The sequence below is a fragment of the Hylobates moloch genome, unplaced genomic scaffold, assembly GCF_009828535.3.
Source record: "Hylobates moloch isolate HMO894 unplaced genomic scaffold, HMol_V3 SCAFFOLD_9, whole genome shotgun sequence".
Taxonomy (NCBI): Eukaryota; Metazoa; Chordata; class Mammalia; order Primates; family Hylobatidae; genus Hylobates; species Hylobates moloch.
Window position 1 is genome coordinate 37,928,616 of NW_026652284.1, and position 23,077 is coordinate 37,951,692.

General features: G+C 38.8%; 1 protein-coding gene across 5 annotated transcripts in view; it reads right to left on the minus strand.

The window, feature by feature from the left end:
• Nucleotides 1-17,136, minus strand: part of NKAIN3 (sodium/potassium transporting ATPase interacting 3) — a 706,346-nt gene extending 689,210 nt beyond the window's left edge. For 3 of the 5 annotated variants that reach the window (XM_032759685.2, XM_032759686.2, XM_058444124.1), the window contains exon 1: nt 16,863-17,041. In XM_032759685.2, the coding sequence (XP_032615576.1) occupies nt 16,863-16,916 (54 nt within the window). In that variant the 5' untranslated portion in view covers nt 16,917-17,041. Of the gene's footprint in view, nt 1-16,862 lie in introns of all 5 variants that reach the window. The other 2 variants (XR_004370932.2, XM_058444123.1) reach the window with 1 other exon arrangement.
• Nucleotides 17,137-23,077: the final 5,941 nt, after the last annotated feature.

Consider the following 23,077-nt stretch of genomic DNA (forward strand, 5'->3'; position numbering starts at 1 on the left):
CAGGGTACTGTTCATTGGCACTGTGGCCTTACATGATAAATGCAGGAATCACACCATATTGAGGCCATACTTAAAAATCTCAAACTAAACTGGAAAGACACCACACACAAAGGTTAAAAGTTTTGAATTGTTTTAAATTTCCTCGTGTCCAAAAATCTGATGTCACCTGATTACAGTGTTAATGCCACATCTTTGTATAAAAATGTATACTATAAAAATACAGCCAAAAACATTTCACCATGCAGAGCTTTCCAGCGATTCTACTTCAGAGTGTTAAAAATTTAAGTGTGAATAAAGAAGGGAATAGGCTTGAAGACACAAATAAAATATAAAATAGATTTACTTTCATATTTAAATAAAATTACATTATTTTAAATTTATGTTAAAATGTATAAATATTAAAATTGTTTGTTTTGCCAATGCCATGTACCAATTATGTGTCCATACATTTTTACTGAAAGCTGCTCAGTTTATTTCTTTGCCTCCAATAATGGCTGTATCTACCTTTTCGGACAAAAGTTTCCCCAATCTACTCTATTCTACAGATCTTCAAAGAAATAATTTCCCAAATATTCTTCCATAAGCATCACAACACATCTTGTTCAGACAAAAGTGTTTACAGAATTTGATTCTGCCTGACAGTTTGTAGAAGAGATTAATTATAGAATAGTCACTTTCATGGCTTTACTATGAAGAGAAAAGCAAAGAAGTAGTAGAAAGAAGGATGCATGTACTCTCAAGGTAGCAATTTTAAATAATGATTTGGGCATTAGACAGTTAAGAATAGATCACTTATACACTGAATTAAAATTAATGTCAAACTCCTTTTCTGTAATGGCACCTTTTATGTACCTGTTTCATCCATGATGTGCTGCCATAAGCTGTATGCTTCTGATATCACTCTTTTCTTAGGGCAAGAAAGTGGCCATGCTGGAAATATCACATGGCTCCTTTCTCAGCCATATGGGTGGAAAAGGCCAGATCATAAAACATTGCTCCAGGTGACCTCTAAGAGTCTCCATAAGAATGTCACACTCACAAAACATGCAGCTAGTGAGAAAGATTCATGGTGTGATGCAGCCAGGCTACAGTCCCAGGAGCAGTGGCACATGCACCGTGATGTTGTAATTTTACCATCACAATGGACAGCTGGACAAATCAAGCTGCAGCTGGGGTCTGCAGGGTGAGGATGCTGTATCATAAAAATTGGAATAGAAGCCTCTGTGCTTGTATCTTTCTCAGTAGTAAGAGCTTGACACAGAGCACAAGCAGCAGCTGTAGCTAACTTCGGTGCCAAGTAAACTCCAAATGCCTCTTATTATATCCATAGGCCCAGACCAATAACATAAGGTAGAATCACCAGTTAGCAGGTACCAAGCCTTGGGAACCACCAAAGAAGCTTGAGAACCAAGTGGGGAAGGAATAATAAGGAAGGTGCCCAAGTTTCTCTAGTCAGCATCTTACAATATTGTTACCTTATTATTCTTCCCACTTCTAAAAAAGAGAAGTTTAAGTATTTGATTTAATTAATGTTTTAATGGATACCAGCTGAAGAGCTGAAGATAATATACACATTGTCTTGACTCTGTCAATATTGGCTCAGGAATTGGGGTGGGTCAGAACATGCGAAGTGGGACAATAACACCAGGAATGGAGAAAACGGGGCAGAAGCAGGTGGCCAGCGGGGAATATATTCCTTTCAACATTCTGAGACAGCTCCTTAGGAGGCGAATAATCCACCATTAGGCTAAGCAATATGAATTCCCTCATTTTTCCTGCTGAACTATTTCCAAATTAGCTTCCTCTTTAAGTTTGATTGTATAGTTTCGAAAATACTTCACTATTAGAAATATGAAACCACATTGTGCACATGTACCCTAAAACCTAAAGTATAATAATAAAAATAAAATAAAATAAAATGAGGAAATACAGCCATGAAAAAAAAGAAAGATGAAACTATCACATTCCTTTGTTTAAATATATCTGACCAATGTTCAGTGGATTGCTACACATATTTAGCAATTAGCCTATAATTAGGCATTCCAATATTTACAGCTTAAGAAAATATTACATTTCTGATTCATCTTTTGTCTGTAGTTTATTACTGTTTATATCTTCATACTCAGGACTTCCTTGTAAATTGGCATCATTGCATGTATCGAAGTTCATATATAAATATGTAATATAGTCCGGCCCAAAACACCATTTCCTCTATACTTGAATGGAAAATAAGTCCAAAAATATTCAATGATTTTATTCCTTAGGTCTACAGATGAATATTATTAAATTTGCAGTGGTTTACTACACTATGTTTTCAGTCACATCTATTTCAATCTGGGCCACCTATTTCTAATGTCATCTGATTTTTGGCTAGTATCATAATCATATACTGACTTGGATTAAGTTATGTCACATTAAATATTGCTCCTAGAATACTAGTCCTGTCATCTAGTTGTGATTCTTCACCCATACATCCATGAGGTCAGCCTGCAGTACTCACTGGAACACCCTGGAGAAATGCATGGCTGCAGAGCAACTGATGGCCCATCAGCGTAATTCTGATGCCTGTGGGATAACAGTTCTTCAGTGTTTTTCCTTTCATTTTGGGCCATGAAGAGCACATAGGCATTACAGTTGACACTTAATCCAAATGTACATTTCAGATTACCTCTTCATTTAATATAAAGCAAACTACATATTGACTCAAGAAGTACATTTCTATTTTTATAAGAGCTTTGACTACCATTCTCCTAAGAGCATTCTACCTCTATTTGGTAGAATGAAAATTAACCAGCATTTTGGAAACAAATTAAATTTTATGATAACTAAAAATATAAAAATATAAAGTTTAAACATCTTAAAATATGTTTAAATATAATTATCTTTTTAGCTTTGATGTGGTCCTCTAAATGTGAAAACAATATTATTTCCTAAATATAGTGGGACAAAAATCAAGAATTTGGAATTAGAATTCATGCAGAGTTTTGCAAATACCAAACCAGTTTTTCATCAATAAGGAAAATATACTAAGACAATTAATATGTTTTACTTTGTGTTGTGTTGAAAGAAAAACTGAGCTACAAAAATCATATTACTTATATCTGTAATCAAAACCTCTGCCCTCTAATAAATGGATCATTAGTAGGGAAGGAGTTAAAAAGTGTGTATAAAGACACTTTTGGTTGAGCCAAACAAACATATTAATAATAGATGACCAATGTGCCTCTGTATGATGTAGGCTCTGTGAAATATTACAAAGTGTTGTCTTCTACTTGTAAAATGCTTCAACAGAACCACATGCGTGAAGAGCACATCCCTAAGGACAACTCCATCTGTGTATTTCCAACCACAGCTCTATTGTAGATGAAAAGAATGTTAGGGGATCTTTGCAAGCCTCCTAATGGTTCAGTGGCTTCATCTAATGCTTCCCTCTAATTGGCCCTGCATTCAAGACACTCTGTCAGTGGTCTCCTTGCCACATTCAAATCTTTGGCAATCACAATACTACAAGGCCAAGGAAGAGTTTCCCAACAGACATCAAAAAGAATTAGTGGCTTAAACTTTGATGGAGAGAAAAGATACTTGTGAGTGTAGGTCCCAGTGGTATTAGCAGATTATACACGGACAGTGAGAAAGCTTTGTCAGAAGTGGTTCATCAGCTAAAGAAAACAGAGCATGCAAAAATTGCAAAATACTTGGTCTGCAGAAAGCTTGCATTTCATTCTTTTGTTTCAGGATAAATTGGGGTTCCTCCTGAGGGATTCCAAAAATAGATGTCAATAATGAGGGAAAGCTACCTTCTACCAACAGAAATGGCAAAACAAAACAAAAGAAAAAGCCATGTCCCAGAGTTAGTATCTCTCCTTACTACTCAAGTTATCTGGATTACATTTTAAAAATCACATTTCATGTAAAGAAATTGCTTGCTTAAATAATTACTCTTCACAACAGGTTTGACCTAAGCCCAGAAGAGTGACTCTCTTTTTTAATGCAGTCACAATACCACAATCTAAGATCTAATGTAAGATCACACACACAGTTTTGTTATCTGCATTTCTACATTTCTCATGCTTTAAGCAATAGCATAACATATAATTTCAACATACTCCTTAATTTTCCCACATTTCAGTTTTCTCATCTGTAAATGAGAATATATTAATGTCTGCCTCATGAAAATAAGAATGATACAATGGAATTTGAAGTACAAGAGGATTTTGTTCCGCATTGTAACAATGATTGCTTTTTAAAATAATTAGAAAAGAAATTTTATGAGCTAAATATGTTTTGGTGTGCTCACAAATAAATCACCTTCCTGAAGCCTTCTTCAAGATAGAATATTTAGTATTTCAATGTGGGGACAATGGAAAATGCAGATTATCCTAGCCTGGAAGAACCAGATGTTGGAATCAAAAGGTATTTCAATCATTTCACCATTGATTACTTGACATCCTTGTGGAAGAAGCTAATTAGGACCAATAATGCCAACAGGTGGAAGAACTGGGTGTTGGAGTAAGTCCACCTTTCCTCATGAGAACTAATCAACACTCATTAAGCAGAAATAACTTTCCCTCATAGTGAGAGATTCTAGATTCTAGTCACTCACCTAGAAGTACGACCTATAACCCATTATCAGTTCTGAATCATTTAGCCACAAATCAGTTACCAACAAATCAGTTATGCAATGTGCATGAACACTTTAGGAAGATCCAAAAGCTATTATTAAAGCCAAAGGATTTAATGTTGTAATTTTTTGAAAATAAAAACTTCTCTATTATGTTTAAACAATTTTACAGATGTATTCAAAGCAATAAATAAAACACTTAGGTTATAAAATATACTTTCTATATATGCATTAATTAGTTACATTAAAAGCTTATGAATCAGTTCCAATTTGGTACAGGGAAAAAAACCGGCCTTATGAAGAAAGCCCCTGCCTGGTGATATGCTAGTAAATAATTTAACAACTGGCCTGGGGAGCTTAAGGAGGATATTTCTATGATATAAACACTTCATAAAAAATTTTTAGCTACCAATATGATGTCACTGGATGTACAATTGGGAAGAGATACTCAATAGATAATCCTCTGTTATACAGAATTTCCACCATACAAACTGTATGTAAAATACATACCGTGTAGATGTAAAATAACCCCCAGAGCACAGATACAATATACTGCAATAAAATCATTAGAAAATGTTGACTTTTAAATATGTATACTTTTGTTTTTAATATAATTTAATTATAAGTTTATATAGTTCATTTTTAATAAAGCTGTATTCAACAACTGGCTCACATGATTCCTGGAAACCTATCAGGAAGCTGTCCCCAGTTGGTACGAATCAGCTCCAGCCCATGACTGCCTCCATCTGCTGTTCACCAGCCAGATTTAAAGCAAATGAATAGATGGAAATCAAAGCAAGTTTTACATGCTCAGAGACATTTAAGATTCAACAGGAGAGACTTCAGTATTGAAGCATCACACACATAACTGCTTTGGAGCGAACAATAGCTCTAGATGATTTCTTGAGGACCTATTGAAGCTAAGAAATGTTACTTTTCATAAACTATAATTTGAAAGAACTTCATCAAGAATTTATATTTTAAATACAAATTTGATAAAGAACTATAATTAACAAACATTTACATCTCCCATTGTCTTAATTATGATCATTTACAGCTAGTTACCAGCCCAGGAAATATAACTTGAGTGTAGAGCATTCCTGTTTGTATCTTAATTAACCAATTTAACTAATCAACATCTGTAGCCTATGGCTCCCACATGCAAACTCTTATTATCTCTTATTATACTAGATATTAATCAATACCAAATTATTACTGTGTCTCTTATTACTGGAATAGAAACTTTCAGAAATATATTTATGACTTATTGTCACCCCTGTTGAGCTCATATCTCTTATGAGAAACTGATCACTAAAATCCTGTTTCAATACTTCTTGTAAATAAAGGAACAGAGCATTCTAAAGAATGCTACTTTATGCAAAAAATGAAAGAAAAAAATTTAAAAAATGAATAATATCATTAACACTGCCATGATCTTCCCCTTGCTTCCCTTAACAATAAGCTATCTAATTCTTGCAATTAGAGCCCTTGTCAGTACTCCAGCTCCTGCTGCCCACCCACCTTCACCTTCATCTCCCTTTACCAATGGATAAATTTTTCTCCTCCAGTTCAATGAACTGCAGATGCTCTTACCAGTGTCAAACAGAACAGCAACCTACCAGTTCAAGTGTTTCACATTCTCCAACTTAAGTCAATGCCTTCACCTGACTTTTTGTTTATAACTATGCTCATCTTAAAATATCTATTCTCCTATACTCTATCAAGACCTAAGGTAAGAATTTTCCATTATAGGGCATTCATAGCCTACCTTCCATTTTATTTCAATATCTTTGCAAAACATATCAAATTAAAAATATAAATTAGATAGTTTGTACTATATGGCATTTGCTTGTACTGCCATTTAATTAGCATTTGGAATACTAATCATTGATGAAGTATTTTAGTCTAATATTCTATTCTGGCTGTAGATGCATGTTCACACACATTAACACTAATTAGTTTTAATGTGGAATAAAAGCATGAATTTTTGATGCACCTGAGAAAGAAGCTATACTAAATACAACCTTACCAAGTATTTGCCAAATAGTCTTCCTAAAATTGACCTCAAAGCATCCACTAATTGTTTGGAAAATCTCTCCTCTTTTTCAAAATTAATGTTACTTTAAAGTGTAACATAGAAAGTATTATAAGAAAATCGAAATAAGCAATAAAGAATAATTTGTGGTTTTCTTTTTAACTTCTCATTGGTGTCCAAAATACTATAAATCTTAACTTCCACATTATTAATCAGCTTTATTTTAAAAATAAGTAATATATTTATTCTCCCATTCCATATCATCTGCACAATGTTATTAATCAGCCAACTCTCAACATGTAAAGCCAAAAGGCACCAATACTCCAGCACTATGCCCACTATACCCTTCGTGCAAGCAGAGCAAGTGCTGAATTTCTGTGTAACACATGAACACCTTTGTGCAGTGTACAGAGTGCACAAACTAATATTAAGGCCTTGGGCCAAATACACTCTACTCGTCTCCTGGATTCTTCAATGTTGCCGATCTGCTGTTTGCTCCAGTTTTCTTCCTCACACTATTTTGGTTTCATCCAGATACCAGGGCCTTGGAAAAAAGGGAAGGTCTATGTCTCTCTAGTTCAGTAACATCTTGTCTGTCATCTTTTTCCCAAAGCATCCCAATTTTGTGTTTTCCATTCTGATTTTTATTTTTATTTTTAATGAGTGATTTGTATTAAGTGCTTGTAAACCTTATTCTTCTTCTTTTTTTTTTTTTTTTTTTTTTTAGACAGCGTCTCACTCTGTCCCCAAGGCTAGAGTGCAGTGGCACCATTAAGGCTCACTGCAGCCTCGAACTCCTGGGCTCAACTGATCTTCCTCCCACCTCAGCCTCTCAAGTAGCTGTGACTACAGGCACAGACCACCACAACCGTCTATATTTTATTTTTGTTTCCTTTTTTTGGAGAGGTGGGGTCTCCCTGTCTTTCCAGGGCTGGTCTGGAACTCCTCGGCTCAAGGGATCCTCCCACCTCAGCCTCTCAAAGTTTGGGGATTACAGGTATGAGACACTATGCCTAGCCAATCTGATTCTTTAAGCAAGAGGCATTTCATCTTCACCTGATGAAAACAATTGCCTAAGGAAATAGTTCAAATATACACATGTAGATTTGTTCATTTTCCTGATCACTCATCAAAACTTCTGCAAAGAAACCATGCAATGTTTTTATTAATGTGTATTTTGTCCCTAATGCCAAAATATTAAGTACTATTGGCTCATTTTTTAAGCATATAATATTTGAAATTCCTTTCTTATATAATCTGGATAACTGTTCCAATCCTAGAGACCGAAAACATACATTGCTACAACACAGGTACAATTTGTGAGAGAAAGGTAAAAAATTAAAATAAAATAAAATAAGTAGTTCATGTTTTAAAAGCAAAGACTATTGATGTTCTGGGGATAGAAAAAAATTTAGTTCCCAAAATCTTATGATAAAGATTATTCTCCTAAGGAAAAAAAATAAAAGGACTAGGCAAAGCAAAAATCTATATGTAAGTAACCAGAATGAAAATGATTCGATTAAAATGGAGAACATAATTTGAAAAAAACAAAAGCAATTCATTATTTTATAAAGAATAAAAACTACAGGTATATATAAATACTTATTTCTATTTCAGTGAATTTTGTTCATCTCCATTTTCTTAGTTTTACAACCTTGAAATTTGCTTCAAGAAGCCTGAACTACATATGTTCAAGGGTGTGAATATGTGTTGTTCATGAAATAGAAATCTGTCCCTATGGAACTGAGGATGCAGACCTGGAGAAGTAGGAAATAATTCTGTATTGGTAAGGCATTCAATGGCAGCTTACAGAGACATTCTTTTTTTTTTGAAGAGGAGTGACAGAATGAAGTTTCCACTTAAGATTAATCAGGCATTGTAGAGAGTGAATTCAATACATCTCTTGGCAGGGCAAGCAAGCTAAAGGGGGAATTTGGGAAAGGAGGTTTCAACCTAAAGAATTAAAAACAAACTAGATTTCAACCTAAAGAATATGAAGTATTAGTTAATAAAATAAAAGGTGAAATAAGTAACTGAAGCTTAAGAGAGAAAAGGTCTGATAGATGTTATAAATTTGATAGTTATATGTCAGGGAGGCTTAAGTCATGAGAATTGCAGAACTTTCTTATGAATACTTATTAGAAGGACATATTCAAACCAATGCTGATCAGGGTTACAAACGCAAGGACTCTAGTTTGAGATCTACTACACAGCATAGTGACTATAGTTAATAATACTGTATTGTATATTTCAAAATTGCCAAGGGAGTAAATTTCAAATGTCTTGCCACAAAAAAATGATATGTGAGGTGATGAATGTGTTAATTAGCTTGTTTTAATTATTCCACATTTTATGCATATATCAAAACATCAAATTACCTCATTTGTATAATAAGGTATATACTATTATTATTTGCCAATTAAAAATAAATATAAGAAATTTGGTTTGTAAAGCAGAGAAACAGGAACATTCCTCAGCCTCACAAATATGGTCTAAAATCATTTTAGTGTGTCCTCTAGAAGGAATGTTGAAACCATTTACTTCAAGTAAACCTTGAAACCATGCAGTATGAGCCCTGAGGCACTTTTATAAAAGCACAGTGATCTTTACTGTCCTGAACTAAAGAAATGGATGCAATGTCGAAGGGGGCTGTGAGGGGGCACCTCACCCACTTCCTCCTGGGGCTTCTATCTGGACTCCCTCTCCAGACCAGGCTCTGAACCTGACCCAGCCTACGACCTAAAAGAGCAGAGAGCCTACTGCAGATACACCAGATGCTACATGTGCAGAGGACAGGCAGTCTCAGTGACTGACCTATTCAGGATGGGAAATACAACACTCCCTCTGATACAGACCACAGCCCTTGAAGAGCCTGTTAGGATGATTCCATGCTATCATAGACAATTACGTTTCCATAAGAGAAGCAACTCTTCTAAAACTTTATTTATTTACTTATTTGTTTGTTTATTTATTTAGGGACAGAGTCTTGTTCTGTCACCCAGGCTGGAATGCAGTGGCACGATCATAGCTCATTGCAGGTTTCACCTCCTGAGCTCAAGCAGTCCTCCCACCTCAGTCTCCAAAGAGGCAAGTATTCATCTTACTGTTTGGTTATTTTTTTTTATTTTTTTTTGTAGAGACGGGGTCTCACTTTGTTGCCCAGGCAGGTCCCAAACTCCTGGCCTCAAGTGATCCTCCCACCTCAGCCTCCCACAGTGCTGGATTATAGGCATGAGGCACCACACCCAGTATCTGTCCTAAAATCTTAAAAACTAAGGACATTTAGAGTGGCAACTCAGCTAACTCTGCTCTCAACTGACCTTCAGAAATTGGGTTTGCTCCTAATAGCCTTAAGAAGTATCCACAGTCTTTTCTCTTCAAGTTCTTCTGACCCAGGTAACTCTTCATTTGAGTAAACATTCCCAAACCTTGATCTACCTCAGAATCATGCAAGGAGCTTTCAATAATTTGAGACTCTCGAGCCCTTCTCCAAAATATTTCTATCCAGTAGATCCTGGTGAGCCTGAGCCACTGTTGTTCAGAAGCTCCCCCGGGTGATTCTGATACTGCTGATCCAAAGACTCCCATGAGGGCAGCACTGTCCAGGAGTCCTCAGGCCTGGCCTGTTGCCTCTGGTGGCCTAAGAACTTAACCCTTTGACTCTAATTATTCCTGCCATGACATGGTCTCAACCTTCTGCCACCCATAAGTCCAAATCCATATGCACATTGAACATAAGCATTTCTTTCACCATTTAAGTGGTTTTAATTAAACCTAGGTTTGTTCTACCTTAAAACATACTCCAGACTAGCTCTCTTTCTGTATTAAGTTCCTAGAGTTTGCTTGTATCACAACCAAGTGGCTTAAAACAAGAGGAGCAACTTATCTCACAGTTCTGGAGGCTAGAAATCCAAAATCCAGGTGTCAGCTGGGCCTACTCCCTCTGAAGCCTGTAGGGGACTCCCTCCTTGCCTCTCCCTGGCTTCCATGGGTTTGCCAGCAATCCCTGGCTCACTCCAATCCTCAGTCTTCGTGTGGCACCTTGGAAAAAAGGGAAGGTCTACTGTCTCTCTAGCTCAGTAACATCTTGTCTGTCATCTTTTCCCCAAAGCGTCCCAATTGCATGTTTTCCATTCTGATTTTTATTTTTATTTTTAATGAGTGACTTTTATCTCTCTGTGTCTTCCCAGTGTCTTTTCTCTGTGCTTTTCTGTCTTTGTGTCAAATTTCCTGGTTTTAATGCCATCAGTCATAAGAAATTAATGGCTTCATTTTAGCTTAATAACCTCTATAAAAACCACATTTCCAAATAAAATCACATTCTGAAGGATGGGGAGTTAGGACTTCAATGTATCTTTTTAGAGGATGAAATTCTTCCCATAACACTCTTCTCAGCAGTTTGCTGTCAGTGTTCTGTTATTTACTCAATTATTCATAAAAACAAAATGCTCTGTTAACTGAAGGTTCTATGTCATTTATTACAACTAATCCATGTTAACTGTATTAATGTTAACCCTAATTTAAATGACTGCTTAGTACTTTACTAAACATTTAATAAAATTATTTGTTAATTAATTCTCATTAAATAAAATGCCTCTCTTGCTGTACCATGATTTACATGCCATGGAAATCACTTCTTATGTTGACTTTGCTTCCACAGACCTGGATTCCTAGGACAGAATACAAAAGTATGACAATTCATGTATTTTTATTAAAATGATGGTTTTGCTCTTAACCTCTCAAAAAAAATCAAAAGATATAATTTGATAATAATCATTTATTGGCGTATATCCTTTTTATTACTAATGATTCCAGCTCTATGTTTTTTGTTTTGTTTTGTTTTACTTTTATCTTGAAATGTCAGCCCTATTTTTAAAGTAAGTTGATTCTTTCCAACCTCTTCTTCTGTATCCTTTGCTGGCTCCTTGTTCTCTACTCACTTTGTATTAAGTCCTGTTTTCGGTTCTAGTCTCAACTACGTACTGTCTCTCCCAAGGTGATCTCATCCAAGGCTTTTTAAATAACAATATTGTTCATGAGTCTTAATTCTAAATATGCAGTCCAGGCTTGCCCTCTGGGTTCCACACTCATGTACCTGACAGCTACTTGGCCTCAAGTCTCAGAATCTTAAAGTATCTAAAACAGAACCCTTATGTATCCAAACACATCTGCTAGACCTACACACACACACACACACACACACACACACACACACACACACACGATACCCAAGCACAGCAATTCATTTTGTTACTCATGTTGTAACCCTTCAGTATTGGCTAACGCAGAATGGTTTCAATACCAGTCACAGTATAACTCAAGTCTCATTAGTAGACAAAATTTGAATTTCACTAACCTTTAAGTTTCACTAACTTTAAGTTTCATAACATGAACCACGGTATTGAAATAAAGAAAGAGAATGGAAACAAAATGATTAATAATTATATTGCAGAGGAGAAGAGAAGAACTATTAAAACCATGTCAAAGCCAAAGTATCAGTATAAATACATAGTCAAAGAAATATATTTCAGCATTCTCTGTCCAATATCTATGACAGGTGAGCGGCACCTTTCATAGCGCTTAGTTTTTTAAAAACATGTTACCACAGCTACACCACCCCCCTACAGACACCTCTTAACACATTTATCTCAGCATTCTAGTGTCATAGGTGCTTTGCTCACAGATGGTTTGAATGTGGTATGGAAAGAAAGTTAACTAAATTTCGTTTCCACTGTGAGAAAAAAATGCTGGTTTTCTTTAATTTGAAAGAATGTTCTCTATTTATTTATTTATTTACTTATGTATTTCTTTCTTTTTAGATAGAGAGTGTCACTCTGTCTCCCATGTTGGAGTGCAGTGGTGGCATCATAGTACACTGCAGTCTCGATCTCCCGGGCTCAAGCGATCCTCCCACCTCAGCTTCCCAAGTAGCTAGGACTAGAAGCACAAGTCACCACGCCTGGCTAAAATTTTTTAAATTTTTTGTAGAGATGAGGTTTCACTATGTTTCCCAGACTGATCTGGAACTCCTGGACTCAAGCAATCCTCCTACCAAAGTGCTAGGATTACAGGCATAAGCCACTGTACCCAGTCAGATGTTCTCTACCGTAAAAAATATACATCTATGAGTAAGAAGCTGCCTATTTTCTCTAAATCTTGTAGGGTTTCTGGTACCACAGACATGTCCAGTGAGAGTTTTCAGTTTTGTTTCCCTTATTCCTAGGTCTAATGGTAATAAGGCTTTCACCTTGAAGTGATGAAAGGTGCAACGAACGTCCATGGGTAATAATAACATCCTGGGACGAAGTTGTGTTGAACATGCCGGAGTCTGACCTCTGTGAGGTTGGGAAGATGTCTAAAGCTCTGTGGGAACAATGCCTGCCAAAATTAGTGCAGCGCTTCACTGAGGCTACTCTCAGAAAATGGCTCTGAAATGAGATGTGGCATGTCAGACTTTGAAACCATGCAATTAAGGCTTATTTAAATGTGGTACCTGAAAAGAATGTGCTAAAAGCATATGATCAAGTGTTTCTTTTTATGTATAGATTACACATATCTCATGATAAGTATACACAGTATTATAAAACAAGCAAAACTGAAAGTATCCTTACAAAAATAAATGTACTTAAAAGCTCTTGGATGACTAGATGAATCAGTGACACACTAACAAATCACTTCTTTAAAAAAAAATTATTTCACATAGTTTTTGATGGGCCTGTATTCATACTTTTCACTTTCTCTTTAATTTCATCTAGGAAAATCAGGAGGATCACAAATGAAAACCATGAGGCAAACATCTTGAGGGCAGAAGCCTGGAGAAAAACTAATGATGAAAGACAGTCAGAGCAGTAGAGTGAAAAAAGGAGAAAATGACTGAGATTTTGCAAACCAAAGCTCATCCACAGATACTAGCTTGAAAAGGATATATTTTCTCCAAGTAAATTTCCCATTTGAGTTTTTATTTTCCCACTCCACACAGTAGTTCAGATGAAATGGGAATAAGATAATGAAAAGCTTTTATTTGTTTCTTTAACTTTTTGGAGGAACTAATGTACCATCTATGTGATGACCTCCCAGTTAAGCCTTAGTCATGAGCATGTAGATTGTCTTCAGCAGATGTGTTCTCCCAATGCTGTCCCCTTTCAACACCCTCACTAGTTCACTGCCTCATAATCTCCATTGTCTGACAGTTTGTGAAAGCAGAAAAAATCATAAAAGGGCAAAAAAAACAGTTGGTTTCAGTAGAAAGTGCACCAGATCTGGGAAACAGGGATCCCTACCCTATGATATGCTGAAGCAGGCTTATATGAGCTCAGAGTTAGAATTGGTTTTGTTAGATTTTTAGGAATTTTGTGAGTCAGTTGTTAAATACAGCCATTATTAAAAATTAAATTATGCAAACTTAAATTTAAAGAAATCCTACTAAAAACCAAGGTACTGAATAGTTAACAGTTATTCCTTCCTAATTATTTTGCTGTGTTTTACTTTACCAATGCTTTTGAGGTTATGCTATATAAAGTATACTTGAAATTGGTCATGATGGGAGTATTTACACCAAAGAATTTGGCAAACCCCACAAATCAGTGGTTGCTTACTGTTTTGTTGATTGTCTAGGCTTTTTAAATAATGGAGAAATATTTCAAATAATGCATATTAAACCTAAAAGTGTGTCATGTCTATAGACATTACATTGTCAATAGCTATTAAAGAAACTGAGGAAATAATTTTTAAGTATTTAAAAACTATTATCCAATTTAGCCAAGAATCTTTTCATGTAATTGATGAAGTAAAGTTCTAATATTTTCTTCAAATTTTCACTTTCCTCTTTTTTCTTAAAGCATACAAAAATATTCACCAGCATTCATGTCAGATTTATAAAACCAAGAGTTAAACTCAGCAAAAAGATTCTTACAAAATTAAATGGCTGTATGGAATTCACACTAAAGACTATTACATATTTTTCTATTGCTATCATTTGTCAACAGAGAGCCAAACATCTTTTACATAAAGAAGATTATCTTGTATGATATTATAATGTAATATATACATGTGTTTTGTTTTGTTTACAATCCAGTTGTTAAATGCTTACCATCACCCCAATATTTCTACCATCCAAAAACTATTGATTATGGAAAAACTGTTTAACTCTATGAATATCAACTTCCTCACCTGCAAACAAATGAAATGAGTATCTACCTCACAGGATAGTTTTAAAAGTCAAAAGAAATGTTTATGTCAAAGCCCTGTATGGATTGCAAATGTTATGCATTATCAAAAATTCAGCAAATATGTTTCAGCTCCTAATATGAGCTCTAAGAACTTGCAGAGTTTGTAAAGATCACTAACACTATGGTCCCTACCCTCAAGTTGCTTACAATCTAGTGGTGAGAAATATGTGTAAATAACTTAAAATTATTTAAGAGTGTATCAAATGTTCTATAACAGAGGAAAAGGCGAAATGCTATGAGATTATAGGGATATAAGGGATTTTACCTGGAGCACCAAGGAAGGCTTCATTAAAAAATGGAATTTTAAGATAAGCTTTGACAAATAAGCTGCATTTGTATCAACTGAGAAAGTGGAAAGAGGGGGCATGCTTGGCTGATGGATGAAATCTCAAAAACATTATCATCACAACGCCTGTTAAGAAAATCACAATTGCACTGATAAATCTGCTATATAAAAACCTTACTTGTTATTTCCATGTAAAATAGAAATTAGGCATTATAGATTATGCAATCCAGCGTGCCTATCTATAATCTTACATTGAATCAAGGGTTGACTCAATGGTTTAGTCAGTTTTTCCAACTTATAAGCCATGTCCATTTCTGAAAACCAAAATACAAATCAAGCTCCTGCCTTCTTAGTGAAAGAAAACATTCATATTGTCTTAAATTTTTTTAATTATTTTTCAAGAAAACTATAAAATATGTTTGATTCAAGTATTTCACACGACAGAAGGCACTATCCAATAGGCTTAAAAAGTCACTGATTTCAAACCTACGAATACATAAATTATGCATGCATTATGTGAACAATGAAGGGCACATCCAAAGTGAGGTTTTCATGGGAGACTGGAACACTGAGGCAAGAGAAAAGTGAAAACATTCTAAGGCCTTCATGTAAACAAGGACTGACTACTAAAAAGCACGATTTTATCCCTCGGTTAATAAGTCTTGCAAGGGATGACATTACTAAGTAAAGTTCATTGCAAGCTTTTTCCTTCGCTTGTCAAAATATACTAGATTTATATTTGTGACTCGAAAAAAAATACAATGCTTCGAAGAAAGCTTGGCAGAGCACTCAGAATCTGTCTTAAGTATAACGCAAGGGAGATGTCTATTAATCTCTCACACACAAAAGTCTGACTCAAAAGGTCTGTGGCCTTGACCTCAAGTGACCATGGAATAGACCATAGAGCCAGTCCAGGATCCAAAGGGATTAAGAGGAGCATTTGCTCTGCTCTGAAAGGCCCTTTTTTCCCCACTCTAGTTTCTAACTTCCCATTACACACACTCCCTCTGCAAGGCACCGCGCCAATGGAGCCGGTTCACTCTGTTCTCTCCTTGATGACAGCTGTCAGTCTGTCCCCGCCTGAACATGCAACATTTCAACAAAATCCAAAGCGGAACTGGAAGGGCAGGGGCTGAGGCACACAGCCTGATCTCCTTCCTGGAGGTCCCAGACTCCTTAACCATCACTTTTCAACCTGCTGAAGGTTAAGAACCACCTCACTCTTCACTAACAGAGTTGAGGTAGCTTCTGTCTCCTCAGAACCTGGGCATTCCCACACAGTATAATTAAGCAACATTCCTGGAAATCATCCTAAGAAGAGCGAGCCCGCAAGTCCCCGTGTAACTTCAGCACGAACGCGGAGGGTGCTAAAGCCAGGTGTCGGATCAAGGGGCGGGAAAATCGCTTACTCCCCCGGCGCCTGGAGAGCAACCCCCGGACCGCGTGGCGAACCCCAGCGCACGGGACCCGGGGTGAGGCCGCGCCCTCCTGCAGGGCAGGGGCGACCCGGCGAGTGCCCGCGGCTGGAGAGCAGTGCGAGCCCAGCCGGGCGATGGGGAGAGTGGGAGCCGGGCGGAGCGCCCTGTTCACCCGTTCGCCCTTTGCCTGGAGCTGCGGAACCGCAGAGGGAGTCAGAGAGGCGGGTCCTGCAGCAGGGACCTGTCCTGGGGCAGGGGCGCTCGGGGCACTCACCAACTGCAGCGCGCAGAGGCAGATGAGCGAGCAGCGTCCGGTGCAGCAGCCCATGGTGCCGGCAGCGTCCGAGCGGCGCTGACTGCCGGGGATCCGCGTCCTCCGCCGCTGCCGCCTCCTGACTCCGGAGTAGTCCCCGCTCGGCCCAGCCCAGGCTCCCCGGCCCCGCGGCCGCCGCTCGCGGCTCCTGGGCTCGGGGCTCGCGCCCGCCTTTGTTAGTTTCCCGGCGGGGCGGGCCGAGGTCAGTGCGGCGCGCACGACCCGAGCGTCTGGCGGGGGTCCCTGCGTCCCACTGTGCAGGTCTGCTTCTTGGGGAGGGGGAGCCAGGCGGGCGGGGCCGGGGGTTGGAAGGAGGCTACAGATGGCGAGTGGGTGAATGTCTGTTTAGGGGAGGGGAGTATGTAGGAGGTGGGCGTCTGGAAACTGGAGTGGGCTGTCTGGGTCCTGGTGTGTGTGTGTGTGTGTGTGTGTGTGTGTGTGTGTGTGTGTGGTGGGAAGGGAAGAATGAAAGGGAGTGCCGCTGGGGAGGATCGGCCTGTCTAGTTAGGAGTCTTTGGGGAGAAAGGAACAGGGACAGAGAGTAAAGAGAATGAATATGAATGAGCGTGAATTAGGGCGGCCGGCGGCGATGGAGACCCTGGTTGACCGGTGTAACTGGGTAGACCCAGCTGGGCTTTCTCGCTGAGGGTTGTGCTGGGGGTTGGGAGGGTGGTCGGACGCGTTTCCAAGGGACGGGACACGGCTTAGTTGAGCTGCCCCAGAGGTGGCGAGGATGGGAGTTGGGATAGCTTGGGTTCGGGGGAGGAAGGGCCGGGACGCGAGACACCCAGGGTGGGCGGGCGCCGCGGAGCGCAAGGCCCAGCTCCGGAACCTGCCCGGATGCTAGAGGGCCGGCGGGCGCTGCGCGGGTGAGTCTGTTCAGCCGGCTCTGGGCACGCAGCTCGGGGGTCTCCCCGCCGAGCTTGCTTCTGCCCGCCGCAGCCGGTTGCCTGGAGGGCGCCCCTGCTGGAGTCTGAAAAGGAAAGTTGGACAGAGTTGGTGGGCAAGGGGCGCTGCGGCGGAGCGATGCACCCGCCCAGCGCGCCGGGACTAGCCAGGACGCCGGGACTAGCCAGGACGCCGCGGAGTGACCTGGCTTAGCCTTCTTACCTCACAGATCCTTTGAAATGCTCACCGGGAGGGAGAAAAGAGAAGTCGAGGAAGAAGATGCGTAGCTTTTTCTAGAAATGGAGGAGGTTTCCGGAATAGGTATAAATATATCTTCACAGAAATAAATTGAGAAGGCTTTGGAAAGAAGATCTCGGATAGTTAAGATACGGACAAACTCTGTGAATCCTGTGGAAACTCTCCTGCTCTCTCCCACTTAATAAAACAGAGCGGAGGCGCTCTGCAGAGGATGAAATTTCATCAGGGCTCAAAGACAGATTTTATGGGCGCATTTGTTGTACCTGGTGGAACTGCGCAAGGAGCTCAAAAGCACACCAGAACAGGGAACAAGCTTGCAGGCCAATTATCTCGGAAAAGGCTGTTTTCAGAATTTGGCAAAGAAACTGTTTCTAGCCCACTGCTGCCCTCCTGGGTTCTTGGCGGTAGGTTGGTAAGAAAAGGCAAGACATCTTTGCGTTATTAATACTTCCACTCCAGACATGGAAACTGCTCAAGCCGTTAGTTCAGGCGTTAAAAGCAGTCCTATTTTTATTTTTATCCTTTCTGAAACGTTTCTTCAGGATCTATGTTTATAATTTAAGACGGTTATCATTCCCAAGGAAGTCTGCACATCTTTGAAATTCTAGTAGGGACACATGAATAACCTCAGGATTTGGGTTAATAAAAGGGTCAAGAACATTCATTGTTTACATTCCACCTCTGTTATTATCATGGAGAAGGGAGGAGTCCAGTCAGAACTCCTCCTTCTTTTTTAATCCAAGCTTTAAGACATCAGTGATCAAGGATCATGTGAGCACGCTGCCTTTATGCACAGTCCACATACTCGTCATCATTCTTGATGGATGAAAATAATAGGAAAAAATGAACGCTGACAAGCAGTTTAGCATGTAGAAAAGGACATTGCAGATCATCTCAGGCGATTGACCCCTCTAAAAGCTGTAGGAAGCAGCTGAAAAGTGAGAGGACATCAACAAGTCTTCTATCTATAACTTCCAGAAATTGTTGTAACCTCTTCATCTCCAGAGACTTGTGATGAATGATGGTAATAAAAATACTGACACTTCCTTCTCTCCAAATTACGTATGTTTACCCAAGTATACTTTGTCATGATTTTATTTATTTGAGAAGTACCATATTAGCGGCTAACCTGCACTGGGTCCTTGCCAGGTGCCATACACCCATCTAAGTACTTTATGTGTGTTCACTCATTTAATCATCACTGCAACCTCATGGGGTGGGTGCTGTGAGCATCACCATTAAAAAGATAGGGAAACAGGAGGAGGGGCTCCCCTGGCTGCTAAACCAGGAAGAGGAATGCAAAGCCAGGGAATGTGACTCTAGAGCTCCTGGATTTACATATTCCCTATGCTGCCTCTGAAACTTGGGACACAAATAGCAGTTACCCACAGGGAAGCTAACTGTTCCCTCATAAGCAGGTGTAATAATGTACATTGATCTAACATTCAGAGTTAGTACCACCCATGTGGTATGATTTTAGGAGACCAGGAGGGTCCCTTGTACCTCTCCCTTTCCCATTGCTGCCTTTACTGATAGCCTCAAATTGGAGTTTCTTCTTTGTGTAATTTAAGACGTTGAAAAATGCATTTGTACTAAATGCATTTAAACAAGAAACAAAGGTAACACAATGCTAATAAGAAGTCCAGAAACTGTGTGAAACTACCTTCATTTCTCTCTGCAATCTCTTATTCTCATTTTCTAAATTGTATTACATCCTGAACTAAAAATCTTTCTCCATTCCTTTTTTTCCTTCTTTTCTCCATCCTTCCCTCAAATACTTCTTACAAGTTCGCTTCTTAATTGCTTCTATGCAAACGGCTGTGCTAGTTGCCTGCTCTGCAAAGGTAAATGATACCACTCCCTCTCTTCCCCTCAAGGGCTTACAGGTGGGAAGGGAGAGCAGCTGCAGGCATAAAGTAGCACTGCCTCTGAAAGAGGTTAGTGCCAACTGCTGTCATTAAGTTTTCTTCCTGTGAGAGTTAGAGAAGGTTTAAAAGAGGAATTACCAGTCTCTTGGGGAGAGGAAATGAGACTAAAAAATGACAGCAATGGAAAGGATGGGGCCTGGACAGGAGTTCGGTAAAACCAACTGTAGAGGAAATAATGTAAGTAGAACAGCCCATCAGCTATATGGCTGTTCATGCTGCTTCTTGGCCATAGAATCTCAGAGAAGCCATTTTGCTCCCCTGTGAACCCTATTTTCCCCATACATAAAGTGGGTGTGATAAAAATGACTTGCCCCAGAGGGCTAAGCCTTAGCATTTGCCCCTTGCCTGTCTCTGTGGAGTTTACAACCTTGGCTCATGCAGGTCTCAGCCTCATGTCACATCCCATGGAGGCCTTTACTCAACAGGCCTTCCAAAATAATATTCCAGTCACTCTATTTTTCTTCAAACTGATTGTTTGCTTACTGTATGATTTCCTGTCTCCCCAACTCAAATGCAAAGCTGTTTCCCCAGTGCTTATAACAGTAGTTAAATTCAATATTTGTTGCATGAAGAACAATGTGTGTACATTTTTAGCATAATACTTCGTCCATCATGTTGAACATATATGTATACATGCACATATATAGTATGTAGTGAGTATTAAACATATGTATACACACACACTCCTTAATGCCATGTGAGTCTGTGTGTTTGTTTTGTTTTGGTCTCATGCCTATCTCTTCTATGTCTTTATTTCTTGGTGAAATTCCTTTTGAGAAACTTCAGTCCTATCTCCCTTAAAGGAGGATTGAGTTGTAGTTGTCCAAACTAGCAGATAACTTGGGGGAGACAGCACATCCAGAGGCCAGATCTAGAAGTGCGGATTTCCAGATTCCCAACTTTTGGGCGTTCAGTTTCAAATACTGGATATGGGACACCAGCTTTAAGTTTCTCCTTAAATTAAGATTGTTTTGAATTAAAATTACTCCTTAATTATTGCACTGTTTTTTGTTTGTTTGTGTAAGCCTCCCAGTTCCGCATTTTTATTGAGTTGAATAGTTTATTGCCTGATTAAGCATTCTACCTCCATTGTGAAAAGTTCTTCAATGTATTAGTAAATATATGTGTTTCCTCTGATGCCTGCTTAATTGTGAGCACCTCCTTGGGGCCTTCATGGAGCAAGCAAATTATAATTCTCTACACCTTCTCCTACAACTGGCTTCACTTCGTGATTATCTGACAGACATTTCAAAGCAGTATGCCAGCTCAGGTGGAGCGAAGATAAGGTTTACACTGGAGCAAAATGTGGACTCACATGTATGGCTAGTTTGAAGCATGCCTGCGAAGGGCTACAGAACATAAGTGTGCCATTGCATGGCTGTTGACACCATCCTTCTTGCTAGAATTGGTTCACTTATTGTGCATAGCATTGAATGTATGAATGTTGGGGGCATGCACGAGGGAAAAATAACAGTTATATTTTTTATATTTTCTTCCTCTCTAAAAAGATAGATATTTCTTGATATTTTAAGCACTTTACATATAAACATTTAAAAATGCCCCAAAGGTGGCTGTTTTTCCGGAGATAAGAAAGAAATTAGAGATGGACATATGGTGTGGGGGTGTTTCTAAGGTCACTGGAAAGCTTGTAGAGTGGGAGAAACCGAAGGAGAAAGGATAAGAAAAGTTCTTTGGTGTATTTTGATTGAATAAATGTTACTTATAATTAGTTCTGCAATTGGAAGGATATAGCCAAGCACCTTTTTTCCATTTCTGTTTTGCTTAATAATAAGCTTCAATTAACATTAACTCCATCAATGGCCTAAAAACACTGATCTGGTTATGATAATTAGTATTGCAATGATACACATTTAGTGTTTTTCTTTTTTTACTTTTTTTTTTTTTTTTTTTTGACAGTTTCACTCTTTTCCCCCAGGCTGGAGTGCAATGGTGTGATCTCGGCTCACTCCAACCTCCGCCTCCCAGGTCCAAGCAATTCTCCTGCCTCAGTCTCCTGAGTAGCTGGGATTACAGGCACCCACCACCACTCCCGGCTAATTTTTGTATTTTTAGTAGAGACAGGGTTTCACCATGTTGGCCAGGCTGGTCTCGAACTCCTGACCTGTGGTGATCTACCCGCCTTGGCCTCCCAAAGTGCAGGTATTACAGGCGTGAGCCACCGTGCCTGGCCCATTTAGTATTTTCTGAATGTCATGCAGTGAGCAGCCCAACCAACACTGGCAAGTTCAAGAATTCCTCACTGCTTAATTTATTGCTGAGTATTGGCAACCACTGGGGATTTCTCTGCAACGAACATGCGTACTGTGTATCTTGGGAGCCATGTGTCAGAGTCCTCATATCAGAGATTCAAACAATTCATTACAACCATTAAAAACTCAGCTACTCTCTGCTTTCAAGATTTCAGGAGCTCAGATCAGACAAGTCCTCATAGGCTAGAGCCCCAACAATTGACAGTAACAAAGTAACAGCGAGGGTAACATGATTGAAATGAAAAGAAAACACAAATACAGTCTCTGCAAATCCTGATGCCACCGTGAACGTTTTCTGTAAGCATGCATGTGTGTATTTATTAGACTACATTAAGCACTCCAAAGTACAGAGAATACTGCCCCCATTACCTCCCGTTTTCAAACGAAGGAGGCACTAATATAACATGCAGAAAGACTATTAATATCATATAATGAACTTTTGGAGTAGATTTTCTCACACCTGTCTGGCTCAAGAATCAACCCTATATTATTGCATTATGTTTCTGTAAAAGGTTTCCATTAAGAAAGGTGAGTGAAAGGTAATGGGATCTCTGTGTACTACTTTTGCAACTTTTCTGTACATCTAGGATTATTTCTAGTTAAAAATAAAAAACAGTCTTATACAAATGTGTGACGCATATACAGCAAGCATATGAAGTACTGAACAGATTGCCCATCAGAAACATAAAACCTAACACAAAATACATTAACTCAGGCTAATATGGAATGAACTATTTTTCAGAAACATGAATGATAGATTTTTCTTAGTTGTTCATGATATATTAATATTCATATAAAATCGCCAAATGCTTACACTAAGATACATAAATAT